Genomic DNA, 19109 nt, shown 5'->3' with positions numbered 1-19109 from the left:
AAATAACAAAACAAATAAATTAAAGCCAATTATTTAGAACACATACATAATCACAATAAAGAGGTAGTTGCAAAACATCTGAGTGTCAAACTGGACTCAAGTTAACACATTTAGCCGTCCTTCCTTTGTGTTATTTTTAAGGAACAACCACAGAACCCTACCAATCTGATAAAGTGGGGGCCTGATCCTTTCCCCAGCGCACATCCCTGAGAAAAATGCCCTTGTGCTATTTGCCCCTGGAGAGAAGCTGCTAGTGGCACCAATTCCAGCTTTGAGAAAGGTGGATTTTCATTGGGATTTTGGTGCATTGGAAGAAAAGGCTTAACCTCCCATGCCACAGTCTTGTTTCAGATCAGGGCCTCTTGCAGCTGCTATTTAATTTCATTTTTAAAGAGAGAGTCTATACAAAGCAGGATTAGTACAGGGGATCAAAGGCCACAAAAGTGTCTCCCCTCTCTTTGCCATAGTTGTCTGGATATTGTTGGAGAAAAATCTGAAGAGAGAAATCGAAGATGGAGAAATGAACCAAAGTTTTACTGCCTATCTTTTATCTTGACAGTTTTACTGCCCAGTAGCCCCTGCTTACTGGGCAAAGAGGCACCTTTTAACGTGGTGATTCTCTTTATTTAGCAGGGGGAGAGTAACTGGCCCTATCCACCCCCAGCACAGTACCTCCAGTGACTGTTGCTGGTGTCTATCGTATGGTTCTTTTAGATTGTGAGCCCTTTGGGGACAGGGATCCATCTTATTTATTTATTATTCCGCTGTGTAAACCGCCCTGAGCCATTTTTGGAAGGGCGGTATAGAAATTGAATGAATGAATGAATGAATGAATGAATAAATAAATAAATAAATAATCTGGGGTATTTGGGGAAAATGCTGTGAGTGTAAAACAATAAACAAAGCCTCTCTGTGGCTTGAAGGCTGGACATGTGCAATAGTTATTAAAAATGTATCTAGCCTAGAGAACCGTGATTGGTTAATGCTGGTCTGAAGATGTACAATGTGCAGGTGCTCATTCTGACCTAATGTGTTTGCATACCTGATAACAAGAAAGGAAACGGGGTCCATGGAATAGAAAAGCAAGAACAATGGCAAGAAACCCGTGGCAATTTTTGCCTCTGATGAAGCCTTTCGGCGAAACAGCTATTATCCCGGGGCGGCTGTCGTTTGGCCATTTTCCTGGCATCACTCAGCTCCTATTTTCCGCTGTTATCAGCCATCTCAGCGCATGTTGCCTGTTCCGTTTGAAAGTATGCATCATCAGCTGAACTTCAGGCATTTATGACATCTTCCTGAGCACATCGGTCCCTTCCTCTGGATTTGAGTATTTATCATTTGTTCTGTATGTACTTTTTACGTTTTCACATTCGAAGGCATTTTGGACTCCATTTGGACATCTGCACATATGGTTTTGTGTATTTTGTTACTGCATTTTGTAATTTTATATGGCCTTATGTTTATCCTTGTTCACATGTGTGTTACCAATGTGGCTGTCCGCTGTAATGTGTGTTGATAGCTGGTTTTTCATAATACACATATATATTATTCCTTATTACATTCATCATTTCTTTCGTCCACGGGTTTCTTGCCATTGTTCTTGCATACCTGATAAGCCTTGAGTATATAATCTGTAACCACCATTTTGTGGGGTTATTCTCTTTCACCCTGGTGATTGATGGAGGCCCAGTACCGTGATCAATAAAGCTTTGAATCTCACGGAACGGTGTGGCCCCTGCCTATAAAGTACTCTAACATGAGCAGAGAATTTCTCCAATATGCAGCATAATAAGCTGCCTTACCACCTTCCTGTAACATGCACAATCCCACTTTCTCATCAATCAACCAGTCAATCAGAAACAATGATAATATATAGACAAAACTGGCAACTTTCACAGTTATATAACATTATTCCCATTCAGATAGTTGAGTTCTTTACCATAATTGCAGTTCATACCACAAGGTACCTTGTTGCTCCTGTAACTTACTTGCAACAATTAGACAACCCCAAATATAGGTTGGCTTTCACACAGGCTAGATGTAGATGCCTTCCCTCTGCTGTTCTTGAAGGTTGCTACGGTGGGCCTCCTTATGGGGAGTGTCTATGCCATCTCTTGTAGTGATGGGGAAGTTGAATCAATTAAACATGTTCTGCTTCATTGCTCCTTTTATAGGGACTTGCGTCTAGAATTAATATTTCCATTGCTGGCTCGTTCACCAAGAAATTTGCCTAGCCAACAAGTGGCCTTCCTGCTTGAGGATAATATTCCTGCCATTACTTGGAAAGTGGCAGGCTTCTGTGCGGCAGCTCGAAGATTGCGTCGGCTTCTAATTAATAAATCCAGTGCTGCCCTATAGCTTTTTAGTTATAGTATAGTTGGTGGGTTTTGAGACTGTTGACCTGTTATCTTTTTAATTGTTATTTATGTTTTTATTTCAATTGTATATTCACTCTGTCTTATTTATCAATTTTCGAGTTTTAGTAATTAACTACCTCCTTAAGATTGGGAGGCTTTTGGTGGTTTCAGTAATATACCCTAGGGTATTGTGATATAAGTGGTATTATGTTTTTTATAACTGTGTTATATGTTCTATTCTATTTCCTTGTTGTGCTGGTCATAGACTGTAATAAACCTTGGACTGAACATAATTGCAGCTCCCCTTTTAAAGGAAGTTAAGGCTGGAGCAACTGACCAGAAACAGCACGCTGATTGTTCTTCCACAGCTTCACAAAAGTCCAGCTCTGTGTTTACCCAGAATTAGTCTAAATTGGGAATTAATCTCCATCACCATTGTGCCAGCTGAATCATGATTAGTTGAGGTCTTCTAGTATGGGAACTAGTGGGTCTAGGGTCTGATAACTCAAGACCCAATGGTATATTTTTTGCTCAGTGTTGACAAAGCCACTCTGCTCCAATTTAACTTGGATGCTGCTATTCAGAAAGTGTCTATACCAGAAGTATAGGCACTTGATCAAAGGCAATGATCTGCTGCAACTGCCTGGATAATTTCAGTTTAGTCATTTCTGATGGTGATAAGATGATACTGGACATTCTCCTGGACTGTTCAGAACATCTAGTCTGGATATTGAACTTGCTCTCTAGTGGTTTCACTCCTTTTTCGTCAGACACAGAGCTAAGGTCTGTGTCTGGACAAAAAGGCATAATCATATTTGCTCCCCCTTTTTTGTTCCAATCAGTTATATAGGTTTGTGGTGGCTTTGTCAGATTAAGGTGCAGTGCTGGGGAAGGGGGTGTTTTATTCTTCCTCTGAGTTCTCACCATTCTAAATCCCACCTCTCCTTATTTACCTCATGTAGGAAGACAGACAGATACCATACAAGTGCTGTGTGGGAGGGATATGATTTATAGAAGCAGTACCCACCCCCACCCCCCCAAAAAAGGTTAAGCATTTCCTTCCTCAATAGTGCTTCTTCCTTCTAAATCAAGATAAACTGAAATTGAATCTGGATAAGCATTTTGCTGCCAATAAATGTTTGGTAGCAAAAACATCACAGTGTCCTGAAGTGTTCTACAATAGCTCCTTAGTTGCAGATAAGATTAATCATGAAGACATAAAATCAGTATTTGGGAGGTTCTGGTGTTTGCCTAATCTGCTTAAAACTAGTATGTAATGGTTGGATCTACAGGATTCCTAGTCAGTGCAGAATTCAGTAACCTGTTGCTGGGATATAGAGGTTTAGGTGAATGGGGCCAAATTAGAATAATCCACTTTGTGTCACCTCATTTTGTAGCTCAGTATTATAATATACTACTACAACTATGAATATACAAATATGACAAATATTTATATACCGCTTTTCAATCAAAGTTCCCAATGCGGTTTACATACAGAAATTGACAGCTACCTGTCCCCAAAGGGCTCACAGTCTAAAATATTTATCTACAATTTTCAAAAAATGTTATCAGAGCAGTTTGCATAGAAGAATAAATAATAAAGGATTGTTCCTTTTGTCCCCAAAGGGTTCACAATCTAAAAAAGAAACATAAGGTAGATTCTAGCAACAACCACTGATGCTATGTTGTGATTTGTAGTAGCACTATAATATGAATGATTCTGTGCTGTGATTTGTAGCAGCACGGTAATATGTAATTATATTTCAGTTTCCCCATGTTGACCCTATTCAGGTGTTCCAAGCCTGAAATGAACTGGAAAAAGAAAACCATTACAGATTTTAAAAAACTAGATAGGTCCATTATAGTACTGTTTAAAAAACAGATTACTAGTACTTACCTCTCTGGGTGAAATGCAGGTTTCAAAGTGCAGGAATTCATGAGAACTTTTTCAATACAGTCTACCATACTCAGAGCTTATTCTCAGTGCATTTATAATACTAAGATTCTAAACAAGATTAGGGGTGTGCACGGAACCGCAGCGCTGCGGTCCGGCACTTTGTCGGGGGTTCCTTTGAGGGCGGGGGAGGGTTTACCTACCCCTCCCGCCGCTTTCCCCCCTCCAGAGCGCGTATTGTATGTAGTAATTGGGGTGGCAGGATACCTCCCTGCCGCCCCTTCTCCCTCTTCAGTGCAAAAGGCTTCACGGAGCCTTTTGCGCACGCGCACGTGAGTTTCACATCTCCCCGACGTGCGCGCGCACGTGGCCACACACATGGGAGACATGAAGCTTGTGCACGACGTGCGCAAAAGGCTCCGTGAAGCCTTTTGCACTGAAGAGGGAGAAGGGGCGGCAGGGAGGTATCCTGCCGCCCCAATTACTACATACAATACGCGCACTGGAGGGGGGAAAGCGGCGGGAGGGGTAGGTAAACCCTCCCCCGCCCTCAAAGGAACCCCCCACATCCAAACCGAACCAGCCAGGTCTGGACCGGTCTGGACAGTCTGGAGGCCTTTAGAATTGCCTCCGGACCGGTCCGCACCCATCCCTAGACAAGATCATTTTAAACATACTTGCTGACATCCAGACTTGCACTGTGCTAGTGCAACCATACTGAATGACATCCAGTGAAACTTGCCATCATGCAAGAAGGGAAAGGGTGCTTTTCAGTTACCGCCCATTCTCTATGAAGCCCACTGCGCCTCCTGTAAATATGTCTCTGCAAACTGTGTAACTCTCAGAGACATGTTTTTGGGAAGCACAGCAGGCTTCAGAGGGAAAAGGAAATAAAAAAATAAACAACAACAAAAAACCTCACGCAATGGGACAGCAGTACTCTGGATGTCAACACTGTTGTACCAATGCAGTACTCCAATATTATCACACTGTATTTGTGCTTTGAGCTTAAGTATGATTAAATATCTGTACCATTTTTGAAGACTTTTCCTATTCCTTTAATTCCTTGGTACCGACTTCCCCGGTCTCCTTCCATATAGGGAAACACACGAGCTTGATGAGTCCAGTAGTAATCTTTAGAGCCAAAGAAAAACACAGGAAACTCTCCAATTTCATGCTTCATTTTCTGGATATTGGGGGGAACGTTTTTCGGATGGCAGACTTCTGCAGGCCACCACCTTCCACAGAAATACACCAATAGAAGAAAAATGTGAGAATCTTGTACTCGCAGAGAAAAATTATTAATAGCTTTATCTCAATTCCATAATTTTTTTTAAAAAGAGATATTGAACACCACAGAATAGCCCCATGAACGCCCCTTGCACAAAATTATTTGAGGGAGGGGTGGGATAAAAATATGATAATATTCACAACAAAATTTAAGATCAAATATTTAAGAAATCCAAACCTGTAATTTCCCAGTTTGACCCAAATAATATCCTGAAAATGGATTTTCTTTCCTGCTTTGCAATCATTGCAATACCAACTTCCATCTGGCATTTCAATGTTTAAACAATCTGGGTGAAATGCTGCAGGACATGACTCACAACACAAAAGGCTTCCACCTGCAAGGAAAGCAATACAATAATGCTAAACACAAAAGCCACAACCTTAGCAGCAGAATGTGGAAAGGGATCTGTACAAAAGCACTTGCTTAACAGTCAACAGCACTTAACAACTGTTAAGAGAGGAAGGAGAGGACGGTTTCATAGATTTTTGTGTATAGAAGTGGACTATGCACAAAGACCTGACTGTGTGAGCCCCTCAAAACAGATTAATATTGCAGCACTCTTTTGGTGCATGTGGAACCCATTCTAGAAAAAGATCTGGCTTTGACCTTAGCTGTTAGGAATGCTTTTTCATTTAAATAAAATCAAATCATTTACATAGTGTATACAATATACAGTATTTGTCCCTTATTTATATTTATTTTAAAGATTAATACCCCACTTTCTGATTAGATTATCTCCAATGTTGTCATGACTCCCACCTTCAGCAGTAGTGCAGAGTGTGACCCTGAGAAAGTGGGAGCAGCCAGGCCAGAAATGCCAGCCCCAGCCCTGGTCCTGAGCCCTTGGCAGAAGGCTGGAGCTTGAGCCTACCAGCTGGGAGACCACAGAGCCAGAAACCCTAGAACTAGAGACCCTGGAACAAGCACTCACTGAACCAGAGTCCAAGCCTCCTATTGAATCAGTCTCTTCCACTCAACACCTGTTTCCTGCACACCAGTGCTGCAACCAATCAGGAGAGATTTGATGGAGCAGAGGAGTAAACTCCAGGCCAAAGGGCTGCCTTTTTAAATATATCTGCATTCCAGAGCCTTGAAGGGGTAGTTTGAGTCTAGTAGGTATGGAAGACCTCATTCCTCCTCTGACCCTTGTTGGAGCAAGTTAAGTATTTGGAGCTCTCCGGGGTTCTCCAAGCCTGACTGCCTTATCTCCTGGGGGAGGGGAGAGCAATTGCCCCAGGCCCACACATGGAGAGGGTCTTATCCAAAGTATGGTTCAGTATTTGAAATAATCAGATTGATCTTTTTCATTCAAGGCAGCAGAACTAATCAGTTAAAACATAACCCCGGGATCAAGCGTTATTTCAGTATTTTGAGTTATTATATTGACACAGGATACAATAACAGCATGCCTGAGCAGAAAAGACAAAGAGGAATACAGCAGTATTTAAGAAAAGGAGTTGATGCTAAGAAAATATATGATGATTATCTTCATCCTACACAGAAAATAGCACTTTGGAACCTGTCATTAACCGGTAATATGATGTAAATCTGATTGTACAGGAGACCCTCATTATCCATGGATATGTGGATCATGGTTTCATGTATCCACAGATGTGTCTTAGAGACCCAGTTTCTTTATCCGCTGCATGAATTATAGGCAATTTTCATCTATATGTAGTTCCTGAGTGACCGGAAATAACTCATTTCCGGCCACCATTTTGAAGTGCAGAGCCATTTTGTGGCTCTTAAAAAACCAACCAACAAACAAAAAACCACAAATTTTAAACAGGGGGAGAGGATTTGGGGAGCATTCTTGGATACCTGGATAATACAGTACTATGCTTTTCTACCCTTATTTCTGCCCCCTTCTTGCTTTTTTGGGTTGTTGTTTTTAAAGCTCAAGGAACCTAAACCCACCCACCCCCAATCCTCACAGACTCAAGGTCTCATTATTCACGGTTTCGTTATCCGCCGAAATTGGCGGGAACGGAACCCACACAGATAACGAGGACCACCTGTACTAACACTTATATCGATTGTTTTATTTTTTCATGAATAAAAGTATTTTACAAGATTGACAAAAATGATAGTTTAACTGTCCTCTGCATGTTTACCACTAATCTAGATATCTTATTTATCTTTTTATCAGTGCACACTGACACATTTAGACATGTACATTTATTTGTTCTAAATGTACTGTTCCTTGCCCCAAACATAGTAGGAATAGCCAATCAAGCCTTTTCAGCATAATAAACTTTAAGAAGAGAAATGAACTTAGTAGACATATCATAATAAGAAACATGGAATTTAAATACCAGTTATATTTAAAAGTAGACATTAAGAAATTAAAGGATCTACAGTTATTTACCTTTTGAGCACACAAAACACCAGCTTACATTAACATGTGCATGATGGCTCTTCCCTTTGGTGGCAGTGAAGTGGTTGGTACAAATAATGCTGCTGGAAGTTATCACTGCACACCCTGCGGCAACACAACCATCTCCAGCATGATAAGCAACAGGACACCGAACACAACGCACCATTTTGCCTAGCAGAAGCAAAAATAGGTGTGCATCACCCTTTTAAAAATATTGATCAAAAACTATTTGAAATAAAAAGGAAATTTACTGCTAATGGCCACAGCATGCCAATCCTAACCAAAACGTGACCACCACCATACCAGCCTACGATAGCTGAGCAACACTGTAAGTAGTAACAGTTGAGCAACACTGCAGCTACTAGGATTGCAGCAACATAATGATTTGTGCATCCAATCATAAGGCTTGCTTTATCAGCAAATAAGTCTAAGGATCAGGCTTTAACATACTGAAGTTGAGACATGAGCCAATGGACACATATTTCTCAAACATAATGGCCCAAAAGAAAGTGTAACAAAAGCTATTGGCTGTGTAAGCCACTTAGGCATTGTTTATCAAGTCAATGTGATACAAATTAAAATTACAGTAATACTCCTGCACATTTCCATTTGAATGGCAACAAGTGACATTAAAAACAGTTCATTCATAAAATTAGGAAACTTTAAATGACAAAAAGAAAAGAAATGCAAAATAGAGGTGTCAGATGAACTGAGCACTTCCTGACATGAAGAAAATCACTCAAAGTAGTCCCATTGAAATTAAAAGGGCAAGTTACTTTGAATAGTTTTCTTCATCATGTCAGCTAGTGGTCTTACATCACACTATATAAGACAGTAAATGAAACAGATATCCATACAAAACTGAGAGGGTACCTAGCCGCCAAAGCCCTATTGATTTTACTAGGAGAGAGTTAAGTATATGAAGAAACCCATGGACTTTAATTTATTCTGGCACAACTGTGCTCCATGCAATTGGCTCAAAACCTTTGACAACACACCTTTATGAACCCTTCATATTTATTCAATTGTTGATGGTTTATGGACTGTTTACAGAGGCTGCTTTTCTTCGTCCTGCCTCATGCCATGATTGTAATGGCAGAAATTCTTGGGTTTGCATTGCATTGCATTGAAACATGTACACCTAAATGAGCTGCCGTTAGATCAATACTTACTATACATTCTCTGGACTGAACTTCTGCCAGCTAATAACATCACATGTAAACCACAATCAAATATGTCCAGATGAGATAAATAATATTCTACAGTATTCTGAAATACAGCCCATTAGGTTGCATGTTCTAGTACACTATAATGTTATAATATTGGAGCCCATATTAAGCCATAATAGTTTATAGTGCCCCACATTCCAGATCTAGTTGGGGCACTATTGCTAAGGGAAGGAAAATTAAATCCAAGATAGAGGAATGGAAGTAACCATTTGTGACCCCAGTTACCACACAACACAGGCATTGGAAAGTTCTTCCATCAAAGAGAAATCATTCAATATCAGGTATCTCCGAGGGGAGAACATCACAGTGTCAACAGACTAAAACCCCTACTAATCAGGAAATGATACACTTTAAACTTGAAATGATCTCCTGCTAACTGAGAAAAGAGGCACCTTTTAAAAGTGGTGATTCTCTTTATTTAGCAGGGGGCGAGCAACTGGCCCTATCCAATCCCAGCCCAGCATCCCTCCAGTGTCTGTTCCTGGTGTCTTATGTTTCATTTTTAGATTTGTGAGCCCTTTGGGGACAGGGAGCCATTTCATTTCATTTCTTTATGTATATCTGTGTGAATCACTTTGGAAACACTTGTTGAAAAGCGTTATATAAATATCCGTGGCAAACATTCTCTGTAGTAATTCTGCTTCAGGAATTTACATGTTCTCAAGCAACTCTAGCTGGGGTCCCACTCTTACTTCTTTCTTCTAGCAGGTATAGCATTTGGGCTAAAAGTGTTAGCCCAAGGTACCCCGCTATTTCTCAACTGAGTACACTATTTGACCTGAGTTAGCAATTGGATGGTCGTTCATAAATATAGAAGTAAAGTCAGTCTGTTGCTGTTTTCATTTTGTGTAAACTTGTGCTCAAGTTTACATTTTGCTCTTTTGGCCTTCCTTAGTGTAGTTTCTGTTAAAACTCAGAATTTTAATTTTGTCCCAGTATTGGTGTTTCAATTGAACAACTGACAAGAACCTGAATTGGGAAGGGTTTAAAAAAACAACAACTATTCTCATCATTATCACTATATGGATTGGTCTACAACAATATGAAATCCTGCCCTAATAACAACTTCCCTTCAGATGATTCTTTGACTTTTGGTCATATTCAAGATCTGTGGGATCACATTCCCTTGTGGCTGCTTAACTGTTTGGGGGAGAACAAAACCCTTATCAGGCAGCGTGTCATTTGCTGTGAATAGTCTGGAAGTATTTGCTCCTCTAGCATCATTGTGCCAAGCTCATTTGCATCACCTCACTCACTGTGGAATACAATTTGGACTGTGCTATGTTGTACCTATTATACCTATGGGGGGAGGGCAAAATGTAAGATCTAATTTGTGCATATGGTCTTGTCCCTAAGGAGACTCTTTAAAGGAAACACGAAAAATAAAAAACAAATACCTTTGGTCACTTTAGGATTTGAAGGATTAGTAACATGACAGCTCACACAGCTGTGCAGAGGGCATCGAAAGCCCCTGTTCTCAAACACTGTAAGGTGGAGGTTTTTTACACAAGCTTCATGATAAAATTTTCCACAGTGGGATACAATGCAGCGCTTCACTTCTGATTTTTTCTCTTTACACACAAAACAGGTGTGAACACCTAACAAAAAAATTAGAAACAAAATTGAATATTTTCACTTGTTATGAAAGATAAGAGCAAAACAAACAAACAAAAACCCCAGGTTGCTTACCTGTAACTTATGATCTCTGTGGGGATCCATGGTCATTCACAACTAGGTTTTCTGTGCCTGTGCAGCCACAAAGCTCCATTTAGGTGCTTTCTGGCCCTTTAAGTCGTAGGGATATCAGAGCCTATAAAGACGGCTGTAGAGCGCCTCCCTCTTCAGTTCCTGAATAGGCCACTGCAAAGGGACTGATGACAGAGAGAGAGAGAGAGAGAGAGAGAGAGAGAGAGAGAGAGAGAGAGCGCCCACAAGCTGCCAAAGCAGCACAAGTATGTAAATTTCACATGGTAAGAGCACAAGCAGAGGGGATGGCCGGGCGGGTATTGTGAGTGACCATGGATCCCCACAGAGATCATAGGTTACAGGTAAGCAACCTGTTTATCTCTGTAGTGATCCATGGTTCCCTATAACTGGGTGAGTAACTAGCTCCCATAAGGAGGTGGGTGCTAGCAATTACAGTATTTTCTTTAAGACCGCCTGACCAAAGTTGGCCTCAGAAGCAAAGCACAAGTCCACAGCATAGTGCCTGACAAATGGCAGGTCCGAAGACCAAGTGGCAGCTCTACAAATGTCCTTCATGTTGATGCCCGACATATGGGCAGCTGAGGTAGCTATGGACCTAGTTGAATGCGCCCGAAACTTGGAGGGTGGCTGAACGCCTTGCTTCTTGTAGCAAAAGAAGGTTGTACTAGCCAATGTGAGAGTCTCTGTCTTGAAATGGCAAAGCCTTTACGAGACCTAGAAAAGGAGACAAACAGTTTGTTTGATCTCCTGAACACCCTTGTACGATCTAGGAAATACAGGAGGCAACTGTGCACATCCAGGGCATGCATCGAGTGTTCAAGATGGGTTGATGAAAAACATAGGGAGTACAATGTCCTGATTAATGTGAAATTCATAAACAATTTTAGGGCAAAAAACAGGGTCAGGCCAAAGCACCACCTTGTCCAGATAAAACTGTTCATAGAGCCCTCAAAGTGGTGAGTTCACTGACGCGCCTGGCAGATGTGATGATGTCAAGAAAGGCAGTTTTTAGGCACAGCAGCTTCATAGACAATGTCAACAATGGCTTGAATGGGGCCTCAGTGAGCGTGAATAAGATAAGTGAGAAGCTCCAAGGATCAACCAGTGCCTGCACCGAGGGGGTACAGGTTGTTGACCTCTTTCAAAGAGCATTTGGAGTCTGGGTGGACAAAAACGGATTTGTCATCCCAGCCTGGATGGCGAGTTGAGATAGCAGCGAGGTGAACCTTAAGGGAAGTACTGGAGAGACCCAAGCTCTTGAAGGAGGCGAGATAGAGGAGTATTTGATGGACAGACGCTTGGAGTGGTTCAAATCCTTTCGAGGAAGCAGGAAATGCTTCCATTTGCACATATAATTTAATTTAATGTAATTATAGTCCCATCTTGTAGAGGCTTTTCTTTCATTCAACAGGATGACATATAAAAGTTCATCTTCCACGCTGTCAGTGAGAGATTCTGCAAAGCCTGGGCAGAACCAGTCCCCTCCTCCCTCATGAGAAGATCTTTCTATAACAGGAGACAGAGGTAAGTAGCCTTGCTTGCCTGGGCCACCAGGGGCAGAGCAGAATGCATTGTGAGTGTTCTTGAAGTATCTTCCCCAGCACCCTGGACATTAGTGGGAATGGGGGAAAGAAAGCCTTTCCTCTCATTACAACTGGAAGGCATCTCCTAAGGAGTTTGGGCCAATGCCCTAGAACAGAATAAAACACATTTTGCATTTTGTGCAGTTACAGTAGGGGAACCCCAGGAGTCAAATTTGTCAGATAGAATAGCGTCATTTGCTGGTGGATGTTACACAGGCCTCTTGGCTGCAGAGAATCACAGTGTGCACCCCAACCCTGCATAGAGGCATCAGTAGTGATTGAGACCGTGGGAGTCAGAACTTGAGAAATAGAGTCAGGAAGGGAACACCAATGGAGATCTTGTAGGATATCTGGGCCAACTAACCACTTGTTCTGGCTGTTCGGGTTTGGTCGGAAGACAGACAGCAGCCACATCTGGATTCTCCATATATGCAGCCGTTTATTGTCCACTGTCATGGTGCATGAGGCCATCAGACCTAGCAGTTGCTGGACGGAGCAAGCCCTTTGCCTGGGCGCTGACTAAAAGGCGGACACTAGGGACGAGATGTCCTGGATATGTTTGACAAGTAAGTATGCATGCTTCTGGATGGCATCCAGTACAGTACCGATGTATTGGATACTGCAATGGGGGATCAGGACAGATTTCTTTAGGCTGATACGGAGTCCCAGATCTGCCAGGAGAGAGAGAGAGAGAGAGAGAGAGAGAGAGAGAGAGAGAGAGAGAGAGAGAGAGAGAGAGAGCTGTAGGTTGTACAACAGGGTAGACTTCTCTTTAGCTGTGATAAGCCAGTCATCTAAATATGGAAACACAGACACACCCTGTATAGGCAGGTCATGCGTCTGGTGAAAACCCTGGGGGCAGCACAGAGACCAAAGGGAAGAAACTTGAATTGGCAAGCTTTGGCGCCTAGGCAAAAACGCAGGAATTGACGACGATGAGGTTCCTATAAGTCAAGGAACATAAACCATTCCTCCTCCCAAAGTAGCAGGAGACAGACTGCAGGGAGATCATACGGAACTTGTTAGTTTGGACGAACTTGTTCAACCCCCTCAAGTCCAAGATGGGGTGAATGCCATCATCATGTTTAGGAACCTGGAAGTATCTGGAGTAAAAGCTGTAAAACACAGAAGAAAGTGGAAAAGGTTCTATGGCACCCTTCTGCAGAAGTGATGAAACCTCTTCTTCAAGGATAGGAGTTGAGTGGGTGTATTTTATGCTCACGTAGGCAGGAAAAGAGTCAAATTCAATAGCATAGCCCCTGGCCACTATGCTTAACACCCAAGCATCTGATGTCACTTGACGCCCGGAACGGAGGAAGGAAGCGAGGCAGATAGAAATTGAGGAAACAGGGTTAAATACTACCAGGACCTGATGGTTAAAAGGACTGTTTGGGCTGATTCTGTTGCTTGGACTTTTGTTGAAATTTGTGGCGCTGTTTGAATGGGAGTCTAAATTGCCCAGACCCTTGCCTGAAGCCCCTTCTACTCTGACAAGTCCAAGGCTCATATAGTTGTTTGTGCCCCGTGTGGAACCTGGTTTGGAAAGACGATGGTTAAGATTGAGCAAAAGTCATGGCTGCATAATGTGACATCTTCAGCTTCTCCATAGTCTCATCCAGTGTTCCCTCTAATTTTTTTCATCTGTGTGCAGAGTGAGTTTTGTTTTGGGCAGCAGAATCAAGGCAGTCTGTGTGCATGTGCATTCAGAGTGGGCCTTCCTGATTCAACCTGAGTGGGATCTAAAATTAATTGAATGGACATCAAAAACCTCATGAGCGGGCACACGAGTGCATGCATTAGAGGTAACAATGGTCTCATCTGTATCTTTGGAGAAGAGTCCCTTGCTGTTGAAGGGTAGGTTTTCAATTTTGCCCTTCATTTTAGGCTCAAGAGGTGTAGACCTGAGCCAGGCATGGCGACAGAGCACGATCAACCCAGCCAGCACCTTCAACTCTGTTTCTGTCAGGTGTTTTGTGGAACTAAGGTCTTGCCTTGTCAGATTGGCAGACTTTGAGAGAGTGGACAGAAATTTAGCCCTGAACGACTCTGGCAAATCAGCAGCATCATCCTTTAAATTATCCCAAAGCAATTGTTGATACTTGGACACACATGCCAAGTAATTAGCAACTTTTAGCAAAAGGAGAAGACATGCCCTCTCTATCAACTGGTGCAGAGTGTTTTTGCAAAGACCCAGCTTGTATGGCGCAATCCACCACCAAAGTGTTCAGAGCCAGGTGTTTGAATAAAAACGGACAGGAAGCCTCCTGGATCCTATAGAGACTCCAAATTCTTGCAGGGGAGCATGGAAGTCACAGGAGTAGCTCATGCAACCTTGGAGGCAGCGACAAGAGCCAATGAGTGGCATGGGCAAGGTGGTAGGGTAAGTCACAGACATAGACAAAAGGTAGTCATAGACAGGGTCTTTTATGGCAGCCTGCGGGGGGTGTACCTCCACCCCCAAAGCTTTAGCCATTTCCTGTATTTGCATGCAATAAGATTTCATTTTGGAAGGTGCATTTGCCACGTTATCATCTGGAGATGTGCCTAGAGGAATCTCTGAAACATTCGAGTCAGGGTCAGAGCAATAAGATGATTCACCGCCCGTATCTGGATCCTCAGGCCCAGGGGCCACGGCGAGGGTGGTGGTGGCTCCACAGGAGGGGACAGTATCCCTAACAATACACGGGTGTTCATGAGACACAGGGGTTGGACCTATTGGAAGGACTAGTGCCTGGGGAGGTGCAAGTGTTACCAGAGGAGGCACAAGCATAGGAGCCCTGGGTGCTGGTGTAGCAGGCTTGAAAGGAGCAGCAGGTGTAGGAGGTTGCTTAAAGGGGTCATTAGCATCAGAAGTGTGAAGAACTGAGTGAATCCCCCGCTAAGCCCCATCGACTTCCATAGTCTATATTCTTCAAAGTCATATGGAAGTGCTGGAGAATTGTAAAGAGAGTGTGACCAGAAGCGTTCTCTTGCCCTCAAGGGAAACGAGTTAAAGGCCCCAAGGGAGCTATTGTAGTCTAGTGCAGGGATTCTCAAGGTTGGGTCCCCAGATGTTATTGGACTTCAACTCCCATAATCCCCAAATCTCTGGTCTAGTGGGTCCACAGGGATATGAGAGACAGAAAAGTGGAAACGTTCCCTCCATGGCATAGTTGTAGGACAAACAGGTGTTGAAGTAGTAGGGACACCTGATGGTGTTTTAGGTATTGGCAATGGAGAGCTTAATTCATTGTTGTCAATACCCTGAGACAAGGTAAACCCCTGAAGGTAGAGTCTGAAAGTGTGGAGTTAGCTGAGCCCAGCATTTTCTCCAATTCTTGCCTAAGCAAGCTCGTCAAGGCAGGGGAGTCCAGGGCAGGAGTAGTGGTCAACAACATCTAGTGCAGTGAAAGGCGCACAGGAAAATGAGCCGGCGTCAAGGAGTGACAGATAACAAGCAATTGGTGACGGTGGCCTCAAAGGGACAGGTGAAAGATGCTGCAGACACATCAAGAGAAACTGAAGCTGCAGAGATAGCTGACACCGAAGTGGGAGGCCTCAATGCCGTGGAGGTTGAATATCTCGGAGTTGGGGCAGGTGAAGTTGAAGTCAGAGCCAATGCTGATCGCATCAACGTTGAAGATTGTCAGGAGCTCACTCTACTGAAGAAGCTGGCCAGAGATTTATGACACAAATTGTAGCTCAAGTTTCAACTTTACTGATAAATGGTAAATTTTAACAGTCTCACAGTGAATACAGGAACTAAGAGTGAAAGCACCATAGACCCAGTACATACTGTATCTGATAACCCAGGCTTTCCAGTAAATTTCAGAAGCCCAAACTCCAGAGTCACAAAATTCTCCAACAAAAGTTCCAAGCAGATTAGATGTGTTGTTTCCAGCTGTTTGTTCAAGGCACAGGCTGCCAAATTTATAGTCAGCAGCCACATGCACTTAATCAACACTCCACCCCCGCCAGCTGCCATAGATTCAATCCGGCTCCTGCCGCCTTTTTGTCAGTCTACTACTTCTCTATAATTCCTTCACCTGTTGACATTTTTCCTGCCTGTGTTCTCGAGGAGATAGTGGCCGTTCATTCTCTGGCTCAGATCCTGACTTTCCTCTCCAAAGATCACCCGGTCCTGCTGTTCCCTCCTGTGACAAACACTTGCCCTGGTCTGTCTCAACTACCTACCCATTTAAATCATCACCTGCTCCTCCTCAGGTGCCTCCCGACTTTCTAGTAAGTCCCCTGCCCTCCACTCCTCTCCAATGTCCTCGGGTGGGGGCATGACAAAGATCGCCTGGAAGTGTCTGCAGCTTTTGGCACCATGGAGGTCGAAGATCTGGATGTTGAAGCTTCGACGAAGCAATCTTGGAGGCCAGAGCTGAAGGGGAGAACAGGCCATCTGGCTGCCCCATAGAGGGCAAAGGAATCTTAGCCACAGTTGATGCTGAACAGCTTGATGTTTCATATGCGACTGTTCAGCAGACCAGTGTCTGTCATGTTTATGTTTGTGGGAGTGCTCGCAGCCTCTATCCAAAGGCTTCTTAAAGCCAGCGTCCTCATGTTTGCTCAGCACTGATGGCGACAACCAGACTATCAAAAAGCTTCTTAATGCCAGTGCCCCCATGTTTGCTTGGTGTTGTTTGAGCCACCGCCAAGGCAGACATTGACAGCATCAAGTGGCAAGGTGCCATGGACTTTGGTGGCAACAGGAGGCTCGGCCTCGGGGTTCCTGAAGTCGATATATTTTCATAAAGAAAGGCTTTAAGGCACAATTCCCTGCTTAAACGGGTCTTTTTCTTGAATAAACGACAGACCTTGCAGGTGCTAGTATTATGACTATCCCCCAGACAGATGAGGCAGTTAGCGTGGCCATCCGAGGAAGGCATGGTACCATACAAGTCACACACCTCTTAAAGGTTTTAGAGGTAGACATAGCCAGATCCAAAAAACAGTCAGATAAGAGTAAAAGTACCAAATCCAAAGCCAAAGAGCATCTGGAAAACAAAGTCGGAGGTCACAAAAATCCAGTAAGGCAGTAACAGTCTGGTAAGCAGAAGAAAGGTCAAAAACAGTCCAGGTCAAACACAGGGACAGCACAGAAAGAGTTGTCAGAATCATAGTCAGAGTCAAAAAGCCAATTCCAAATAACAAATTCACTTTCTCACAGGAACTAGGGGAACAAGAGCAGATACTTCCCGAGGCAGCACAAGCGGCGGATGAGAAGGAATTGAAGAGGAAGGCACTCTACAGCCAGCTCTATAGGGTCTGATATCCTATGGGCCAGAAAACGCCTAAATGGAGCTATAGATTTTTCCACGGGCCTCCTGTGTAGGTGCAGAACACCAAGTTGTGAGGGACCAATGATCCAAACAGAGATCTGTAATCATTTCGGACAATGAGTACATCAGGAATTAATACTGTTACTAAATTAAAAAGAACACCACAAGGAAACACGTTTTCAATATTCTGACATGTTTATACCTCACATGTACATCTTGTGAATCCTTTGGAAACTCTTTATCACTAAAGACGACGTTTGTGCTCTTTCTGGTGACAAATTATAAGCACTCTGTTTACACTCTAGCAAGTCATGCAATACGAGTAAGACTTGCCTGGGAAGTCTTAAGTAAAGGAAGAAATGCAGACCTGCTTTGCAGCAGCAGACTCTAACATATCTCATCAGGTCAATTCCTGTTACAGAGCAGGAGATTAAACACAGATCAAAAGATCACACATCCTAAAAGGCCTAGATTGCAAAGCAGTCTAGTTAGAACCTTAAGATGACCCCAAGGACCAGATCTGACCTCCTGAATCTACAAGGTCAGCATAATCTCTTTCTTCCTCTGTCTCTCCAGAGAAAAGAATGAGGGAAAGAATCCCACCCAAATACAGCTGGCTCTTCTTCCAAAGGATCAGGAACCAATTATTCCACAACAATACTCCAAAGGATCTTGATGATATTGCTATCTTGAGATTGAGGAGAAACAACACGTGAATGCCCTTCCCCTCACTTCCAGAGTCCTAGGTTGATTTCTAGGCCCTTTGTGAAAATCTGCTGTTTTTGTATGATGAATTGTGATTATTTCTATGTATTACGTATATCGTACTGATTTTGTACACTTCTTTGGTTCAGATGAGAAAAGTGGAGTCGGATTTATTAATGCCCTTAGATGAGAAGATGAGATTTTAAGACCCTCATGGGGCTCAGTGGCAGAGCATCTGATTTGCATGCAGAAGTTCCCAGGTTCAATCCCTGGCATCTCCAGGAAGGGTTGGGAAATAACTCCTGCCTAAAACCTTGGATAGCTGCTGCCAGTCAGTGTAGCTTTCTATTTCAAGACTATGGTGAAATTTTAGTAGCACTGCATTTTGTAGAAAACTGTGAGGAAAGTCTTGTGGGTTAGTTTCAACATGCAAGAAAGCATCCTTCAGCACAAGCACCCACCTACCACCTTCCCAGAAGTTAGTTCACACAATACAGGTCACTATGTGCACCAATTAGAGAGCAAGTGTATTTCAAGAAATGTTTGCAGAGCAACTTGTTAAAGTAGGATGCAAGCCATTGAAGCCACAAACTGCAGGAAGAGACAGAATTCCTTGGTGTCACAAGCCAATCTAACCTAGGTGCAATTTCTTCCTAACCCCAAGTAAAGTCATCAGTGCAACCAGTCAGTGTAAGAAAA

General features: G+C 43.0%; 1 protein-coding gene across 6 annotated transcripts in view; it reads right to left on the bottom strand.

Moving 5' to 3' along the window:
- The window catches only part of NSD2 (nuclear receptor binding SET domain protein 2), a 192227-nt gene that overhangs the window by 28179 nt on the left and 144939 nt on the right, over positions 1-19109 (bottom strand). For all 6 annotated transcript variants that reach the window (XM_053304254.1, XM_053304249.1, XM_053304251.1 and 3 more), the window contains 4 exons: positions 10546-10746; positions 7911-8090; positions 5720-5876; positions 5284-5489 (listed from right to left, as the gene is read on the bottom strand). In XM_053304254.1, the coding sequence (XP_053160229.1) occupies positions 5284-5489; positions 5720-5876; positions 7911-8090; positions 10546-10746 (744 nt within the window). The remainder of the gene's footprint in view (positions 1-5283; positions 5490-5719; positions 5877-7910; positions 8091-10545; positions 10747-19109) is intronic.

The sequence above is a fragment of the Hemicordylus capensis genome, chromosome 3 (genome assembly GCF_027244095.1).
Source record: "Hemicordylus capensis ecotype Gifberg chromosome 3, rHemCap1.1.pri, whole genome shotgun sequence".
Classification (NCBI taxonomy): Eukaryota; Metazoa; Chordata; class Lepidosauria; order Squamata; family Cordylidae; genus Hemicordylus; species Hemicordylus capensis.
The sequence above is the reverse complement of the archived record's forward strand: the minus strand, read 5'-3'. Positions and strand labels throughout refer to the sequence as shown.